Source organism: Bos grunniens, chromosome 13, assembly GCF_055505025.1.
Source record: "Bos grunniens cultivar Pamir isolate PY7600 chromosome 13, Bosgru_T2T1.0, whole genome shotgun sequence".
Lineage (NCBI taxonomy): Eukaryota > Metazoa > Chordata > Mammalia > Artiodactyla > Bovidae > Bos > Bos grunniens.
This window is the reverse complement of record NC_141177.1, coordinates 50,490,747-50,510,810: the sequence shown is the minus strand read 5'-3', so window position 1 is coordinate 50,510,810 and position 20,064 is coordinate 50,490,747. Positions and strand designations below refer to the sequence as shown.

Below are 20,064 nucleotides of genomic sequence, written 5' to 3'. Positions count from 1 at the left end.
ATAAAGACTGGAGGATGACGGGTCAGTCTTCAGTATGATAGAATAACATTACATAATCATTTATTTTAAAAATTGCTTGGCAGGAAAAAAAATAAGAGGTTAAGAAACATAGGGCTATTTTTTATTTATTCATTTTTTTAGTGTTTCAGGCCACACCAAGAGGCATCCAGGGATTGGATCTGTACCCCCTCCTCTGCGAGCATGAAGTCATAACCACTGGACCACCAGGGAAACCCAACATGTGTGCTATTTTTTAAGTTCAAAGGTTTCCATTCATTCTTACGCTGAAACACATCGATTCCTAGGTACTCAGAAATTTGAGAGGGTTACAGTGCTCAAGTGAATCCAAGATCACCCCTTCAAAAGAGAAAACCAATGGTGAGGAAGGAGACACAGACAAGCAAGCTCTCCTCCTCTCTGTGCACAGAAGGGCATATACCGAGTATTAAGACCAACGCACATGTCAGCGCTCTGCAGCCTCAGTGTCGTGCGGCTGATGACAGGATTTTTACCAAACGTATTTAAAGTGCTGTTTCACTGGCCATTGAAATTCAGAGCTTTTTTGCTTATTACAATGCCACCTGAAAAAGGAAACAGACCAGCGCAGCAAAGCTGACAGGGAGCTCTCATTTGGGTGATCAGCCTAGCCAACGTGGTCACATAGCGTGGTCGTCCACAGTGCCCAGTAAAGGGTCTTCTTGAAGAAGCCAGCGCTCTCTGACCAGGTCTGCGTTAACTAGACAAAGTCTGACCTCCCTGCCCAGGAAAAGGCAATGCTGGAAAGGGTGCTCGCTATTTCCCAAGCTGATGATGTAACAGATGACTGTTTCAAAAAGCTGCAGGTGCACAGCCTCAACCAAGAAGATACCTGGGATATAGCTGCAATTTCGGCTTTTTATGCCATGTCCAATCATCTTGCTCATTTTGTCAATCTTGTTCCCAACAAAGAATTCTATTGGATGGGCTAAACCAATGATGTTGAAGACACCAGGAGTGAACCTGCTGCTCACAAAATATAAAGACCTGAACGGAAAGATCAATGTTTACATTTCTAACACGTTACATCACAGGACACCAGTTGGGAAGTAATTTTTTTTTTTAAATGTTGAATCAATGGATAGGAAAGAAAGCAAATAAATCTGTCCACTGCCTGCTTGATGAGATAGATCCTAAGGAACATTCGACGTCTGGGTCTAGGGAAACCTTTTACGTTTTCACTTCTGTCGTGATCTGAAAGGAACATCGGGAGCAAAGGAGTTCAGACGACGCTTAAGGTATTTCTGATGAACTGATTGACATTTGTGACTTTCAGCAACAGCTGAACATTTTTTAGCTTTTAAAAAATACAGCTACATAGAAAATGGTCTATACAGCCTGTGGTTTGAAATAAATTCCTTGTTAACACGATGGTATTTAAAGGCTCTGAGGACTTCCCTGGTGGCACAGTGGATAGGAATCCGCTGCCAATCCAGGGGACATGGGTTCAATCCCTGGTATGGGAAGACTCCATGTGCCACAGAGACTAAGCCCATGTGCAACAACTCCTGAAGCCTGTGCCCACAACGAGAGAAGGCACCACAATGAGAAGCTGGCACACCACAACTAGAGAAAAGCCCACACAGCAAAGAACACTCAACACAGCCAAAAATAAACATTTTTTTAATTGTGAAAAAAAAGCGGGGGTGGTAAAGGCACTGGAAGGCAGTGGGGAAATAAAAGCAGGCACAAAGTTATTCTTTCTTTACTGCCTTCTCCATTTAACCTCCAGCGATTTTTGCTTGTTCACTGAAAGGTCTTAAAATCGTGGTCATCTCAATAGAATTTTAGTCCTTGTGTAGTTTCTTCTTATTTTAGGTTTTAGTAAAAATTATTTCAAACAAGAGAGCACTCACATTTTAAGTACAAGTGTAAGAAAAAAGCCAAAATCTGACACACTACTAAATGACTTGTTCTATGTGTTACAAATATCACTGCCTTAAGTTGGTGGCCATCTTAAACTTTTCAGGAATCATTTTCATTTATCTGACAGAGATACATGCAAATCCATAAAATGTTTCTGTTTCTACTTGACTTCTTTCAGTTCAGTTCAGTAGTTCAGTCGTGTCCAACTCTTTGCAACACCATGGACTGCAGCACACCAGGCCTCCCTGTCCATCACCAACTCCCGGAATTTAATCAAACTCATGTCCATTGAGCCAGTGATGCCATCCAACCATCTCATCCTCTGTCATCCCCTTCTCCTCCCGCCTTCAATCTTTCCCAGCATCAGGGTCTTTTCCAATGAGTCAGTTCTTCGCATCAGGTGGCCAAAGTATTGGAGTATCAGCTTCAGCACCAGTCTTTCTAATGAATATTCAGGATTGATTTCCTTTAGGATGGACTGGCTGGATCTCCTTGCAGTCTAAGGGACTCTCAAGAGTCTTCTTCAACACCACAGTTCAAAAGCATCAATTCTTTAGCCTTCAACTTTCTTTATAGTCCAATTCTCACATCCATACATGACTACTGGAAAAACCAAAGTTTTGACTAGATGGACCTCTACTGGCAAAGTAATGTCTCTGCTTTTTAATATGCTGTCTAGGTTGGTCATAACTTTTCTTCCAAGGAATAAGCATCTTTTCATTTCATGGCTGCAGTCACCATCTGCAGTGATTTTGGAGCCCAGAAATATAAATGTGTGTCACTGTTTCCACTGTTTCCCCATCTATTTCCCATGAAGTGATGGGACGAGATGCCATGATCTTAGTTTTCTGAATGTTGAGCTTTAAGCCAACTTTTTCACTCTCCTCTTTCACTTTCATCAAGAGGCTCTTTGGTTCTTCTTTACTTTCTGCCATAAGGGTGGTGTCATCTGCATATCTGAGGTTATTAATATTTCTCCCAGCAATCTTGATTCCAGCTTGTGCTTCTTCCAGCCCAGCGTTTCTCATGATGTACTCTGCATAGAAGTTAAACAAGCAGGGTGACAATATACAGCCTTGATGTACTCCTTTCCTTATTTGGAACCAGTCTGTTGTTCCATGTCCAGTTCTAACTGTTGCTTCCTGACCTGCATATAGGTTTCTCAAGAGGCAGGTCAGGTGGTCTGGTATTCCCATCTCTTTCAGAATTTTCCACAGCCTGTTCTGATACACACTGTCAAAGGCTTTGGCATAGTCAATAAAGTAGAAATAGATGTTTTTCTGGAACTCTCTTGCTTTTTCGATGATCCAACGGATGTTGGCAATTTGATCTCTGGTTCCTCTGCCTTTTCTAAAACCAGCTTGAACATGTGCAAGTTCATGGTTCACATACTATTGAAGCCTGCCTTGGAGAATTTTGAGCATTACTTTACTAGCATGTGAGATGAGTACAATTGTGCGGTAGTTTGAGCATTCTTTGGCATTGCCTTTCTTTGGGACTGGAATGAAAACTGACCTTTTCTAGTCCTGTGGCCACTGCTGAGTTTTACAAATTTGCTGGCATATTGAGTGCAGCACGTTCACATCATCATCTTTTAGGATTTGAAAGAGCTCAACTGGAATTCCATCACTTTCATTAGCTTTGCTCGTAGTGATGCTTCCTAAGGCCCACCTGACTTCATATTCCAGGGTGTTTGGCTCTAGGTAAGTGATCACACAATCGTGATTATGTTGCTCATGAAGATCTTTTTTGTACAGTTCTTCTGTGTATTCTTGCCACCTCTTCTTAATATCTTCTGCTTCTGTTAGGTCCGTACCATTTCTGTCCTTTATTGTGCCCATCTTTGCATGAAATGTTCCCTTGGTATCTCTAACTTTCTTGAAGAAATCTCTAGTCTTTCCCATTCTATTGTTTTCCTCTATTTCTTTGCACTGATCAGTGCAAGGCTTTGATCAGAGGAAGGCTTTCTTATCTCTCCTTGCTATTCTTTGGAACTCTGCATTCATATTGTTAAATCTTTCCTCTTCTCCATCTTATATTGGAAATAATAACAACAGTAATGATAAATACTGCCACCTAACCAGTAGATTGCAACAAATCATATCAGTTACTGTATATGAAAGTACATCATAAACTAGATAAGGCAAAACAAATTGTTATATCACAGCAATTGATAACCATCTGACCAAAATCTGCTAATAGTAAACCATTGGAATCTCACAGTCACATGTGGAACACTAATATGTATAGCAAATGCATGCATTATTTAAGGATTAATATGCTGAGATGGAAAGCAATCAATACAATAAGCTATTAAAACAATGTTGGGCAAAGGAAGAGGGAAAACGTAGTTAAAAATCTCAGCTTTTTCTTGCTACCAAAGGTAGATCAGAAAATATAAAAAATACACTGCAAAAAAAAAATGTGAACAGAATCAAAACAAATCCTTAGATTTCAAATAATTCACTGAGGGATATTTCAATGTCACTAAAATTTGTTTTTACAAACACTTACCTGTAAAAATAAGTAGCTGGGCAGGACATTATCAAACGAAGGACTGAGATACACTGGCTCTGTCATTCTTACGCCCACACCTCTGAAAAATGGAAATCTAATATTACTCAGTGTAAATTAAACAGTCTAATCAAATGGCATCGCCAACTCAATGGACACAGGTTTGAGCAAGCTCCAGGAGATGGGGAAGGACAGGGAAACCCGGCGTGCTGCAGTCCACGGGGCCGCGAAGAGTCAGACATGACTCAGAGACTGAACAAGACAAACTCCACTTCTAGGAATACACTCAACTGGTATGTCAAATATAAGATGTTCCACCTTTTAAAAACCTTTTTCTATTCAACACAAGATACTTAAGAGTATTCCTGTGGATTATTTCTGGATTTTTACCCAAAATAGAGAAGGCCACTGGGAGCACTAAAAAGGATAAAGACACATTAGGTACCACTGCATTCAGAGATGTGAATAGACTAAAAAGCAAAGACCCTCTGAGTCTTTACTCACTGATGCATTCTCATCTTTGGGAGTAGATTTATGACCACTGTTATTGCCCTTTCGATTCAATAAACATTTTGTGAAAGCTTCATTTGGCCAGCCACTATGCTCAGTATTTGTATGAAAAATAAAAATCTATGTAAGAATCACACTGGTGGTAAGCCATTACAAACGTGCCTCCCTGCTTCCCTCTCAACTCTTTAGAGAGTAACTGCCCAGTGCTGACACAATCCGTGGGCTGACCTTTACCACTTGTCCCTACTGTGAGTGGCGGTGGAACTGACCACAGAAGGAATGGCCAGGAACCAGGACAGCACAGGGGAAAGGGATCCACCAAAACAGATATCGTAGTCAAAAAGACTCTCAGAGTCTCTCCAGAGAACACGAGTACACTGTTTGAGAAAAGCCAAGCATGGCCAGGTCCACAGGCTACACCAGAGGGAGAGAGGACAAGGGGGAATCGACGTGCTGTTGCAAGGATTAGAGACCACAGAAGGAAGCACAGTCTGATCATAAAGGCAAAGACAAGAATCAGGACATGGGGCTTCTCCGGTAGCTCAGTGGTAAAGAATCTGCCTGCCAGTGCAGGGGACCCAGGTTCAATCCCTGATCCGGAAAGATCCCGCATGCCGTGGGACAACTAAGCCCATGTGCCACAGCTACTGAAGCCCTCATGCCCTGGAGCCCGTGCTCCACAACGAGAGAGGACACTGCAATGAGAAGCCTGCATACTGCAATTAGAGAGCAGCCCATGCCCTCTGCAACTGAAGAAAAGCCCATCCAGCAAAAACAAAGAGCCAACACAGCCAAAAACAAATTAAAAATTAAAAAAGAATCAGGATTGAATGAGTTCAAGGGTACAAGCAGAGAAGAGTCCAGGGCGGCAGAACAAGACCAGAGCCTATAGACACAGCAGGGAGACGAGCTCAGAGCTTATGAACTGGGCTGGGCAGAGAAGCACCTACACAGACGGTGTGGACCCTACTTGCTGTAGGCAGGTGGGCTAATTCTACTCACAACACTTCTGACAACAAATGTGTGGGGTTCTTTCTCACACCCAGCAACTCTCAATCTCTCTGGACACCAAGTGGATAACCTACAATTCAGTTCCCTTCTGACAGACTGCCTGGGGTCATCGTCAGAATCCACCGGCTCAGTCCAACAAGACTGGACCCGAACTGGGTGCCAACTGCACTGCCCAGGCTGCCACCTGGCTGTGAAGGGGGAGGTCACAAGACTCTCACCTCAGCTTCAACAGTTTACCAGAAGGACTCACAGAACTCCAGAGAATAGTGTATTTATGATTACCAGTTGATTATGAAGGATACAACCAAACAAAAGGGATGCGGGGCAAGTTACGGGAGGGGGCACGGAGGCACCGCCCTCTCAGCACCTGGATGTGTTCACCAACCTGGAAAGTGTCCAAGCCCTGTCCTTCACTGGTTTTTAGGGAGACTTCATCACACTGTTGTTGTTGTGTAGCTGCTCAGTTGGCCCAACTCTTTTGCAGCTCCATGAACTGCAGCCCGCCAGGCTCCTCTGTCCATGGGATTTCCCAGGCAAGAAAACTGGAGTGAGTTGCCCTTTCCCTCTCCAGCGGATCTTCCCAACCCAGGGATTGAACCCATGTCTCCTGCACTGGCAGGCGATTCTTTACCACTGAGCGACTCGGGAAGCCCAGTTTCATTACATACACTAGACCAATTAAATCACTGGTCACTGGTGCTTAGTTCAATCTCCAGTCCCTTTTTCTTCCCCAGAGATACAGCAAAGGCACTTGTAAGTGCCAACCTTCTAATCACACACTTAGCTGCTTTGGCAAACAGCCCCCATTCTTTATGGGGATATAGCTGTCTGGAGGGGATACAAAAACACTCTTATCACTCCTAAGATTCCACAGGTTTTAGGAGCAAGTTGTCAGGAACCTAGGACAAAGATCAAATTTTTTATATACTGTTTTTTTTTGGCAACCTCCAGTGGCATGTGAACAACTAGCCAATCTGATCACACAGACCACAGCCTTCTTTCTCTAACTCAATGAAACTGAGCCATGCCATGTACAGCCACCCAAGACAGACGGCTCATGGTGGAGAGGTCTGACAGAACGTGGTCTACGGGAGAAGGGAAGGGCAAACCACTTCAGTATTCTTGCCTCAAGAACCCCATGAACGGTATGAAAAGGCAAAAAGATAGGACATTAAAAGATGAACTCCCCAGGTCAGTAGGTGCCCAATATGCTACTGGAGATCAGCAGAGAAATAACTACAGAAAGAATGAAGGGATGGAGCCAAAGCAAAAACAACACCCAGTTGTGGATGGGACTGGTGATACAAGCAAGATTCGATGCTGTAAAGAGCAATATTGCATAGGAACCTGGAATGTTAGGTCCATGAATCAAGGCAAATTGGAAATGGTCAAACAGGAGATGGCAAGAGTGAACATTGACATTCTAGGAATCAGTGAACTAAGATGGACTGGAATGGGTGAATTTAACTCAGATGACCATTATATCTACTACTGTGGGCAGGAATCCCTTAGAAGAAATGAAGTAGCCATCATAGTCAACAAGAGAGTCCGAAATGAAGTACTTGAATGCAATCTCAAAAACGACAGAATGATCTCTGTTCGTTTCCAAGGCAAACCATTCAATATCACAGTAACCAAAGTCTATGCCCTGATCAGTAACACTGAAGAAGCTGAAGTTTAACGGTTCTATGAAGACCTACAAGACCTTCTAGAGCTAACACCCAAAAAAGATGCCCTTTTCATTATAGGGGACTGGAATGCAAAAGTAGGAAGTCAAGAAACACCTGGAGTAATTGGCAAATTTGGCCTTGGAATACGGAATGAAGCAGGGCAAAGACTAACAGAGTTCTGCCAAGAGAATGCACTGGTCATAGCAAACACCCTCTTCCAATAACACAAGAGAAGACTCTACACATGGATATCACCAGATGGTCGACATCAAAATCAGACTGATTATATCCTTTGCAGCCAAAGATGGAGAAGCTCTATACGGTCAGCAAAAACAAGACTGGGAACAGACTGTGGCTCAGATCATAAATTCCTTATTGCCAAATTCAGACTTAGATTGAAGAAAGTGGGGGAAACCACTAGACCATTCAGGTATGACCTAAATCAAATCCCTTATGACTATACAGTGGAAGTGAGAAATAGATTTAAGGGACTAAATCAGATAGACAGAGTGCCTGATGAACTATGGAATGAGGTTCGTGACGTTGTACAGGAGACAGAGATCAAGACCATCCCCAAGAAAAAGAAATGCAAAAAAGCAAAATGGCTGTCTGAGGAGGCCTTACAAATAGCTGTGAAAAGAAGGGAAGTGAAAAGCAAAGAAGAAAAGGAAAGATATACCCATTTGAATGCAGAGTTCCAAAGAATAGCAAGGAGAGATAAGAAAGCCTTCCTCAGCAATCAATGCAAAGAAATAGAGGAAAACAATAGAATGGGAAAGACTAGAGATCTCTTCAAGAAAATTAGAGATATCAAGGGAACATTTCATGCAAAGATGGGCTCGATAAAGGACAGAAATGGTATGGACCTAACAGAAGCAGAAGATATTAAGAAGAGGTGGCAAGAATACACAAAAGAACTGTACAAAAAAGATCTTCACGACCCAGATTATCACGAAGGTGTGATCACTCAAACTCACCTAGAGCCGGACATCCTGGAATGCGAAGTCAGGTGATGCTTAGGAAGCATCACTACAAACAAAGCTAGTGGAGGTGATGGAATTCCAGTTGAGCTATTTCAAACCCTAAAAGATGATGCTGTCAAAGTGCTGCACTCAATATGTCAGCAAATTTGGAAAACTCAGCAGTGGCCACAGGACTGGAAAGGTCAGTTTTCATTCCAATCCCAAAGAAAGGCAATCCCAAAGAATGTTCAAACTACCACACAATTGCACTCATCTCACACGCTAGTAAAGTAATGCTCAAAATTCTCCAAGCCAGGCTTGTGCAATACATGAACTGTGAACTTCCAGATGTTCAAGCTGGTTTTAGAAAAGGCAGAGGAACCAGAGATCAAACTGCCAACATCCACTGGATCATGGAAAAAGAAAGAGATTTCCAGAAAAACATCTATTTCTGCTTTATTGACTATGCCAAAGCCTTTGACTGTGTGGATCACAAAAAACTGCGGAAATTCTGAAAGAGATGGCAAGAGATGGGACTACCTGACCTGCCTCGAGAAACCTGTATACAGGTGAGGAAGCAACAGTTAGAACTGGACATGAACAACAGACTGGTTCCAAATAGAAAAAGGAGTACGTCAAGGCTGTATATTGTCACCCTGCTTATTTAACTTCTATGCAGAGTACATCATGAGAAACGCTGGGATGGAGGAAGCACAAGCTGGAATCAAGATTTCCAGGAGAAATATCAATAACCTCAGATATGCAGAAAGTGCATACCCTTATGGCAGAAAGTGAAGAAGAACCAAAGAGCCTCTTGATGAAAGTGAAAGAGGAAAGTGAAAAAGTTGGCTTAAAGCTCAACATTCAGAAAACTAAGATCATGGCATCTGGTCCCACCACTTCATGGGAAATAGATGGGGAAACAGTGGAAACAGTGTCAGACTTTATTTTTCTGGGCTCCAAAATCACTGCAGATGGTGACTGCAGCCATGAAACTAAAAGACGCTTACTCCTTGGAAGGAAAGTTATGATCAACCTAGACAGCATATTAAAAAGCAGAGACATTACTTTGCCAGCAAAGGTCCATCTAGTCAAGGCTATGGTTTTTCCAGTGGTCATGTATGGATGTGAGAGTTGGACTATAAAGAAAGCTGAGTGCAGAATTGTTGCTTTTGAATAGTGGTGTTGGAGAAGACTCTTGAGAGTCTCTTTGACTGCAAGGAGATCCAACCCGTCCATCCTAAAGGAGATCCGTCCTGGGTGTTCATTGGAGGGACTGATGTTGAAGCTGATACTCCAATACTTTGGCCACCTGATACGAAGAGCTGACTCATTAGAAAAGACCCTGATGCTGGGAAAGATTGAGGGCAGGAGGAGAAGGGGACGACAGAGGATGAGATGGTTGGATTGCATCATGGACTCGATGGACATGGGTTTGGGTGGACTCCGGGAGTTGCTGCTGGACAGGGAGGCCTGGCATGCTGCGGTTCACGGGGTCGCAAAAAGTCGGACACGACTGAACAATTGAACTGAACTGAACTGAGTGGCACTTAGTTCCCAGGATCTTAGTTCCCGTACCAGGGAGCAAACCCAGGCCTCTGCAATGGAAGAAGCATGGAATCCAAACCACTGGACTGCCAGGTAATTCCCTATGTATTTCTTCTTCTGCCACAGCAGAGTAAGTTTATGCTGCCCTGTAAGAGTGACATAATTTCAGTAGATATTCATGACTGTCACTGCGGTGGGTCTGACAACAAAGGTTAACTCCTTTTCTTCTTCATCCCGTGCCTTTACCCTCACTCGTCTGTTTAACACTTGGTTTTTCCAAATCTGCACCTTCACTCAGAGTTAAAACTCTAGTCCTTGCTCCAATCAGGATTAAATCAAACCACTTTTAAATTAAATGGTTCCTTCCCCTTAGCAGAAAATACAAAGACTTGAAACATCACTGCCTCATATTCAAAAGTCAGTTCTTCCTTGAGACAACTGGGCACTTACCTTGATCAACACCTTGCCCCAACCCCCAGAGTCTAGACCCATACTGCATGCTCTGAATGATCACTCCTCTGTAATTCAAATGACTCTGACCTGTAGGACTCCAGTCCTCTGGAAAATACTGAAACTAACATATACTTGCCATCCTAACTCAGGTCCCACCTGTACTTCAGGATCTGGTTCCCCTTTGACTATCTCCTCCTGACCACACCTACCAGCAAAAAAGTATCCATCTGTATAGTATTTAATTGAAAATAACATGAAAAAGAATAATTTTAGCCAGTTATTGCTCATGTATGAGTTTACTCTTTCCCTTTAAAACTATTTCTGTACAATGTACCTCCATATAATAATGCAAAATATAAGATCTCATAAACAATCTGTTGGTATATTAATCAATCTGAGCCTATGGATGATTCGACACAACTTGCATTCAAGAAACCAATGGACACAAATTCACTAACTGAATGTTCAAATATACTATTAGTGAAGTTGGTTCTAAAGTTTAAAAAGAATATAAGCAGTATATAAATGCAGCATTTCTTTGTTGTAGAAGCATGCTTTTTTTCACATAGGCAGACAAAGAAATCCTAACAGAAAGCTGAGTTTAAAAATCAACAGCTTCTTGATTTCCTGACAAGATGGTGGAACAGAAGGACCTGAGCTCACCTCCTCTCACGAAAACACCAAAATCACAACTGAATACTGAACAACCATCAACAAACCAGAACCAGAACCCACCAATAAAGATGTTCAACTTCCAAAGACAAAGAAGAGGCCACAACAAGATTGCAGAAGGGATGCATTCATAATGCAATCAAACCCTGTACCCGGATGGATGAATGACCAGATGGATGGATGACCCAGAAACTGGAAAATAACAGGATCACAGAGGTTCTCCCATGCACTCGGAGAGTGAGTTCTGAGCCCATGTCAGGCTCCTCAGGCTGGGGGTCTGGCATCAGGCAGATGAGACCCCAGAGCATTTGGCTTTGAAGGCCAGCAGGGCTTGATCACAGGAATGTCATAGGACTAGGGGAAACAAATGCCCCAGAGGACACACAGGTCTTATGTGCCCTGGGACCCAGTTGGAAAAGGAGTGACCTCATAGGACCCTGGGCCAGACCTACCTGCTGGTCTTGGAGGGTCTCCTGGGGAGGCGAGGGGAACCTGTAGCTCACTGTGGGGAAAGGACACTGGTGGCAGGGGTGCTGGGGAGTATTCACTGGCACCAAGGCCCAGTCCCGCCCAATATATCCCTTAGGATCTAGTGTTGGGAAGCTCAGGCCAACCAACCAACAGGGCAAAAACACAGTCCCACTCATCACCACACTTCAAAGTCTTCCTGAACACATACCCCTTGAAAAGCCCTGCCCACCAGAGGGACAAGACCCAGTTCCACCCAGCAGTGGGCAGGCACCAGTCCCTCCCACTAGGAAGTCTGCACAAGCCCCTTAGACCAGCCACACCCACCTAGGGGCAGACACCAGAAGAAAGAGGAACTATAATCCTGCAGTCTGTGTAACAGAAAACAGAAAGTTAGATAAAATGAGACAGCAGACAAATACGTTCCAGACGAAGGAATGAGATAAAACACCAGGAAAACAGCTAAGTGAAGAGGAGACAGAAAAAGAATTACAGAAATGACAGTAAAGATGATCCAAGATCTCAAAAAAGCATGGAGGCACAGAGCAAAAAGATACAAGAAATGTTTAATAAACACCTGGAAGATTTAAACAACAAACAGCATTGGAAATATAATAACTGAAATGAAAAATGCACTAGAAGGAATCAATAGCAGAATAAATGAGGACAAAGAACAGATAAATGAGCTGGAAGACAGAATGCTGGAAAGCACTGCTGTGGAACAGAATATAGAAAAAAGAATGAAAAGAAATGTGGGCAGTCTAGAGACCTCTGGGACAACATCAAAAAGCACCTACATTCACATTACAGGGATCTCAGAAAGAAAAGAGAGAATGGGCCTGAGAAAATATTTGAAGAGATAAAAACTGAAAATTCCCTAACATGGGAAAGGAAACAGTCACCTAAGTCCAGGAAGTGCAGAATACCACACTGGATAAATCCAAGGAGGAAAAGCCAAGATGTATATTAATCAAACTGACAAAAATTAAAAACAAAACACTAAAATCAACAAGGGAAAAGCAACAAATAAAAGATAAGGGTTTTCCCATAAGATTGTCAGATTATTCAGCAGAAACTCTGCAGGCCAGAGGGCTTCTGCACAATACATTTAAAGCAATGAAAGGAAAATCTTACTACAAGAATACTCTGCTCAGCAAGGCTCTCATTCAGATTCGACAAAGAAATCAAAAGCTTCACAGACAAGCAAAAGCTAAGAGAATTCAGCACCCCCAAACCAGCTTTACAACAAATGTCAAAGGAACTTCTCTGGAGGGAAAAGACAAGGCCACCCTAGAAACAAGAAAATTGTGAATGGGAAAGCTCACCAGTAAAGGCAAATATACAGTAAAGGTAGGAAATAATCCATACACAAATATGATGTCAAAACCAGCAACTGTAAGAAGAGTAAAATGCAGGATATTGACAATCCACTGGAAATTAGGAGATCAGCAACTTAAAACAATCTTGTAAATACATATAAACTGCTGTATCAAAACCTCACGGGAAACATAAACCAAAAATTTTCTATTGCATATACACACACACAAAAGAAAAAGCAATCAAAACATACCCTGAAGACTTGGTCATCAAATCACAACAGAAGAGAACGAAAGAAGAAGGGAAAGAAAAAGACCTACAAAAACAAATCCAAAACAATTAGCAGAATGGAAATAAAAATATATACATATCAATCATTATCTTACATGTAACTGGATTAAATGTTCCAACCAAAAGACAGAGACTGGGTGAATGGATACAAGAACAAAATTCATATATATGCAGCCTATAAGAGAACCACTTCAGATTTAGGGACTCATATAGACTGAAAGTAAGGGGATGAAAAAAAAGTATTCCACAAAAATGGAAATCAAAAAAAAGCTGGAGTAGCAACACTAATGTCAGACAAAATAGACTTTAAAATAAAAATTATTACAAGTAATAAGGACTTTACGTAATAATCAAGGCATCAATCCAAGAAGATGCAACAATTGTAAATATACACGCATCCAACATAGGAGCACCTCAACATTTAAGGCAAAAGCTAACAGCCATAAAAGAAGAAACTGACAATAACACAACAATACTGGTAGACTCTAACACAGATTTCATCAATAGATAGGTCATCCACACAGAAAATAAGAAAAAATAGGCCTTAATTGACACATTAGACCAGATGGACTTATTTATGTTCATAGCAGATTCTATCTGAAACTAGCAGAATACACCTTCTTTTTAAGTGCACATGAATATTCTCCAAGATAGATCACATCTCGGGCCACAGATCAAGCCTGGGAAAATGTAAGAAAATTCAAATCATATCAAGCATTTTTTCCAACCACAATACTATGAGATTAGAAATAAATTATAAGAAAAAAAAACACACACACACACAGCAGCTAAACAATATGCTACTAAACCGCCAGTGGATCACTGAAGAAATCAAAGAGAAAATCATAAAGATCAGAGCAGAAATACATGAAATGGAAATGAAGAAAACAACAGAAAAGATCAATGAAACTAAAAGATAAACGTATGTTTGAAAAGATGAACAAAATCGAAAAACCTTTAGCCAGATTTATCAAGAAACAGAGGAAGAAAGCTCAGATCAATAAAATTAGAAATGAAAAAGGGGAAGTTGCAATGGACACCACAGAAATACAAAGTATCACAAGAGACTACTACAAACAGCTATATGCCAATAAAATGGACAACCTGGAAGAAATGAACAAATTCTTAGAAATGAACACTCTCCCAAAACTGAACCAGGAAGAAATAGAAAATATGAGAAGAGACCAGTCACAAGTAATGAAACTGAAACTGTGATTAAAACACTCCCAACGGGACTTCCCTACGGGCACAATGGATGAGAATCCGCCCGCCAATGCAGAGGTTCAATCCCTGATCTGGGAAGATTTCACAAGCCACGGAGCAACTAAGCCCATCTGCCACAAATACTGAGTCCATGCTCTAGAGCCTGCAAGCCACAGCAACTAAAGCCTGCATGCTCCAGGGCCCGCAAGCCACAACCAGTGAGCCCCTGCGCCACAACTACTGAAGCCCACACAGCCTAGGGCCAGCAAGCCAAAACTACTGAAGCCAGAGCGCCTAGAGCCTGTGTTCCACGACAAGAGAAGCCACTGCAACAAGAAACCCGTGCACTGCAACTGGAGAGTAGCCCCACTCTTTGCAACAAGAGAAAACCCACACACAGCAGTGAAGACCCAGCACAGGCAAAACTTAAAAATAGAAAAACTTCCAAAAAACAAAGTCCAGGACTAAAAGGTTACATAGGTGAATTTTATCAAATGTTTAGAAAAGACTTAACACCTATCCTTATGAAATTATTTCCAAAAATTACTGAGGAAGGCACCCTCCCAAACTTCTCTGAGGCCACTGTCACCCTGATACCAAAACCAAAGATTCCACACAAAAAAGGAAAATTACAGGCCAATATCACTGATAAACATAGATACAAAAATCCTGAACAAAATACTAGCAAACCAAATGCAACAATACATTAAAAGGATCATACACCATAATCAAGTGGGATTTATCCCAGGGATGCAAGGATTTTTCAATATCTGTAAATCAATAAGTGTGACACACACATTAACAAACTGAATAAAAAACATGATTGTCTCTGTAGATGCAGAAAAAGTTTTTGACAAAATTCAACACCCATTTGTGATGAAAACTCTTCAGCAAGTAGGCACAGAGGGAACATACTTCAACATAACAAAGGCCACATGTGACAAACCTCCAGCTAACATCGTTCTCAACAATGAAAAGCTGAAAGCATTTCCTCTAAGATTAGGAACAAGAGAAGATGTCCCACTCATCACTTTTATTCAACACAGTTTTTGAAGTCCTAGCCATGGCAATCAGAGAACCAAAAGAAATAAAAGGAATCCAGATTGGAAAAGAAAACTATTACTGCAGATGACATAATACTATACACAGAAAATCCTAAAGATGCTACCAAAAACTATTAGAGCTTATCAATGAATTCAGTAAGGTTACAGGGTACCAAATAAATATACAGAAATCTCTTACATTCCTATGCACTAAAAACAAAAGATCATAAAGAGAAGGAAATGATCCCATTTACCACTGCATCAAAAAGAATAAAATACCTAAGAATAAACTATTGGGGGCAGGAGGAGAAGGGGACGACAGAGGATGAGATGGCAGGAAGGCATCACTGATTCGATGGACGTGAGTCTCAGTGAACTCCGGGAGTTGGTGATGGACAGGGAGGCCTGGCTTGCTGTGATTCATGGGGTCGCAAAGAGTCAGACATGACTGAGTGACAGAACTGAACTGAACTGAAGGAGGCAAAAGACCTGTACTCTGAAATCTATAAGACACTGATGAAAGAAATCGAAGATGACACTAACAGATGGAAAGATATACCATGTTCTTGGGTTGGAAATATTTTCAACATATTTTCAAAATAACTACCAAAGGCAATCTACAGGTTCAATGCAATTCCTTTTCAAAGAACTAGAACAATAAATTTTTTAAATTTGTATGCAGGGACTTCCCTGATGGTCCGGTGGCTAAGACTCCATGCTCCCAATGCAGGGAGCCTAGGTTCAATCCCTTGTCAGGGAACTAGAACCTGAATGCCACAACTAAGACCTAGTGAGCTAAATAAATATGTAAGTAAATACATATATATATTTTTAAAATCTGTGCAGAAAACACAAAAGACCCTGAATAGCCAAAGCAATCTTGAGAAAGAAAAACAGAACCAGAGGAATCAGACACCCTGGCTTCAAGCTATACTACAAAGCTACAGTCATCCAAACAGTCTCATACTGGCACAAAGGCAGACTTACAGATCAATGGAACAGGGCATAAAGCCCAGAAATAAATCCAAACACCTCTGGTCAATTAATCTATGACAAAGGAGGCAAGACTATATATAATGGGGAAAAGACAGTCTTTTCAATAAGTGGTTCTGAGAAAACTGGACAGCAGCATGTAAAAGAATGAAATTAGAATATATTTAACACCATATACAAAAATAAACTCAAAACAGATTAAAGACTTAAAGGTAAGGCTGGATACTACAAAACTCTATAGAGAAAAACATAGGCAGAACACTCTTTTACATAAATCACAGCAATAGTTTTTTGAATCCACCATCTAGAGTAATGAAAATAAAACAAAAACAAACAAATGGGACCTAAATAAATCCAAAAGTTTTTGCACAGCAAAGGAAACCATAAACAAAACAAAAAGACAACCAACAAAATGGGAGAAAAAGATGCAACTAATCTCCAAAGTATACAAACAGCTCATGTAGTTCTGTATCAAAAAATCAAACAACCCAATCAAAAAATGGAAAGATCTAAACAGACATTTCTCCAAAGACATGCGGATGGCCAAACAGCTCATAAGAAGACGTTCAACATCACTAATTATTTGAGAACTGCAAATCAAAACTACAATGAGTTATCACCTCACACAGGTCAGAATGGTCATTATCAAAAAGTCTACAAACAATAAATGCTGTAGAGGGTGCGGAAAAAAGGGAACCCTCCTACCTACACTGTTGGTGGGAATGTAAGTTGGTGCAATTTGGAGAACAGTATGGAGGTTCCTTAAAAAACTAAAAATAGAGCCACCACATAAAGCGATCCCTCTCCTGAGCATATATCCAAAGAAAATCATATTTCAAAAAGATACATGCTCAATAATGTTCACTGCAGCACTGTTTACAATGACCAAGACGTGGAAGCAACCTAAATGTCCATCAACAGAAGAACTGATAAAGAAAATGTGTTACATATATACAATGGAATATTACTCAGCCATTAAAATGAATGAAATAATGCCATTTGAAGCAACATGGATGGACCTAGAGAGTGTCATACTGAGGGAAGTCGGACAGAGAAGAATTACCATATGCATGTCTTTTATGTAGAATCTAAAAAAAAATGATACAAAACAGAAAGAGACTCACAGACTTAAAAAATGAACTTATGATTGTTGGCGGGGAGGAATAGTTAGGGAGATTGGTGGCCATGTACGCATTTAAAATGGATAACCACAAGGACCTATTGAGTATCACACAGAACTCTGCTCCGTGTTAAGTGGCAGCCTGAATGGGAGGCGGGGTCTGGGGGAGAATGGATACATGTATATCCATGGCTGAGTCCCTCTGTTGTTCACCTGAAACCATCACAACATTGTTAATCAGCTATACCCCAATACTAAATAAAAATTCTTAAAAAAACAAACTAAAAATAGAGCCACCATGTGATCTAAAAATCCCATTCCTGGGCATAATATCTGAAGAAAATCATATTTTGAAAAGATACATGCACCCCCATATCTATTGCAGCACAGTTCATAACAGTCCAGACATCAGATCAGATCAGTCGCTCAGTCGTGTCCGACTCTTTGCGACCCCATGAATCGCAGCACGCCAGGCCTCCCTGTTCATCACCAACTCCTGGAGTTCACTCAGACTCACGTCCATCAAGTCCGTGATGCCATCCAGCCATCTCATCCTCTGTCGTCCCCTTCTCCTCCTGCCCCCAATCCCTCCCAGCATCAGAGTCTTTTCCAATGAGTCAACTCTTCGCATGAGGTGGCCAAAGTACTGGAGTTTCAGCCTCAGCATCATTCCTTCCAAAGAAATCCCAGGGCTGATGTCCTTCAGAATGGACTGGTTGGATCTCCTTGCAGTCCAAGGGACTCTCAAGAGTCTTCTCCAACACCACAGTTCAGAAGCATCAATTCTTCGGCGCTCAGCCTTTTTCATAGTCCAACTCTCACATCCATACATGACCACAGGAAAAACCATAGCCTTGACTAGACGAACCTTTGTTGGCAAAGTAATGTCTCTGCTTTTGAATATGCTATTTAGGTTGGTCATAACTTTCCTTCCAAGGAGTAAGCATCTTTTAATTTCATGGCTGCAGTCACCATGGAAGCACCTAAATGTCCATCAACAGAGAAATGGATAAAGATGTGCTGTGTGTGTGTGTGTGTGTGTGTGTGTGTGTGTGTGTAATGGAATATTAGTCATAAAAAGGAATGAAATAATGCTACTTGCAAGAACATGAATGAACCTAGAGATTATCATACTAAGTCAGACAAAAGACAAATATCATATGGTATTACTTATATGCGGAATCTAAAAAAAAATGATACAAATGAACATATTTACAAAACAGAAACAGACTTACAGACTTAGAGAACAAATATGGTTACCAGGGGGAAGGACAACAGGGAGGGACAGATTGGAGGCTGGAATTAACAAGCTGGAATCAAGACTGTGGGGACAAGTAGCAAAAACCTCAGATATGCAGATGACACCACCCTTATGGCAGAAAGTCAAAAACAACTAAAGAGCCTCTTGATGAAAGTGAAAGAGAGTGAAAAAGTTGGCGTGAAACTCAACATTCAGAAAACGAAGATCATGGCATCTGGTCCCATCACTTCATGGCAAATAGATGGGGAAACAGTGGAAATGGTGGCTGACTTTATTTTTCTGGGCTCCAAAATCACTGCAGATGGTGACTGCAGCCATGAAATTAAAAGTAGCTTACTCCTTGGAAGGAAAGTTATGACCAACCTAAACAGCATATTAAAAAGCAGAGACATTACTTTGTCAACAGAGGTCTGTCTAGTCAAGGCTATGGTTTTTCCAGTGGTCATGTGTGGATGTGAGAGTTGGACTATAAAGAAAGCTGAGTGCCAAAGTATTGATGCTTTTGAACTGCGGTGTTGAAAAAGACTCTTGAGAGTCCCTTGGACTGCAAGGGGATCCAACCAGTCCATCCTAAAGGAGATCAGTCCTGGGTGTTCACTGGAAGGACTGATGTTGAAGCTGAAACTCCAATACTTTGGCCACCTGAAGTGCTGACTCATTTGAAAAGACCCTGATGCTGGCAAAGATTGAGGGCAGGAGGAGAAGGGGACGACAGAGGATGAGATGGTTGGGTGGCATCACTGACTCAATGGACACAGGTTTGGGTGGACTCCAGGAGTTGGTGATGGACAGGGAGGCCTGGCGTGCTGTGGTTCATGGGGTCACAAAGAGTCAGACACGACTGAGCAACTGAACTGAACTATATATAAAACAGATAATCAACAAGGACCTACTATAGGGTATAAGGAACTCTACTGAATACTCTGTAATAATCTATATGGGAAAATAATCCAAAAAATAGATATATGAACTAAATCACATTTCTGTACGTTTATAACTAATGCAACATTGTAAATATTCTTATACTCCAAAAAAAATTAAGAATTTTTTCTAAAAATCAACAGTTTCTTGAAAGATGGCTACATTCTACTCCTACCAAAAAAGAGAACAGTACTCAGAAGTCTGT

The 20,064-nt window shown here is 41.3% G+C and overlaps 1 protein-coding gene across 24 annotated transcripts in view; it reads right to left on the bottom strand.

Annotated features, from left to right (window-relative positions):
* Positions 1-20,064, bottom strand: part of NSUN6 (NOP2/Sun RNA methyltransferase 6) — an 89,341-nt gene that overhangs the window by 38,863 nt on the left and 30,414 nt on the right. For all 24 annotated transcript variants that reach the window (XR_015139560.1, XR_015139562.1, XR_015139563.1 and 21 more), the window contains one exon: positions 4,417-4,498. Coding sequence is in view for 8 of the 24 variants with exons in the window: in XM_086334132.1 (XP_086190258.1) it covers positions 4,417-4,498 (82 nt within the window). In the remaining 16 variants the exon portion in view is untranslated. The remainder of the gene's footprint in view (positions 1-4,416; positions 4,499-20,064) is intronic.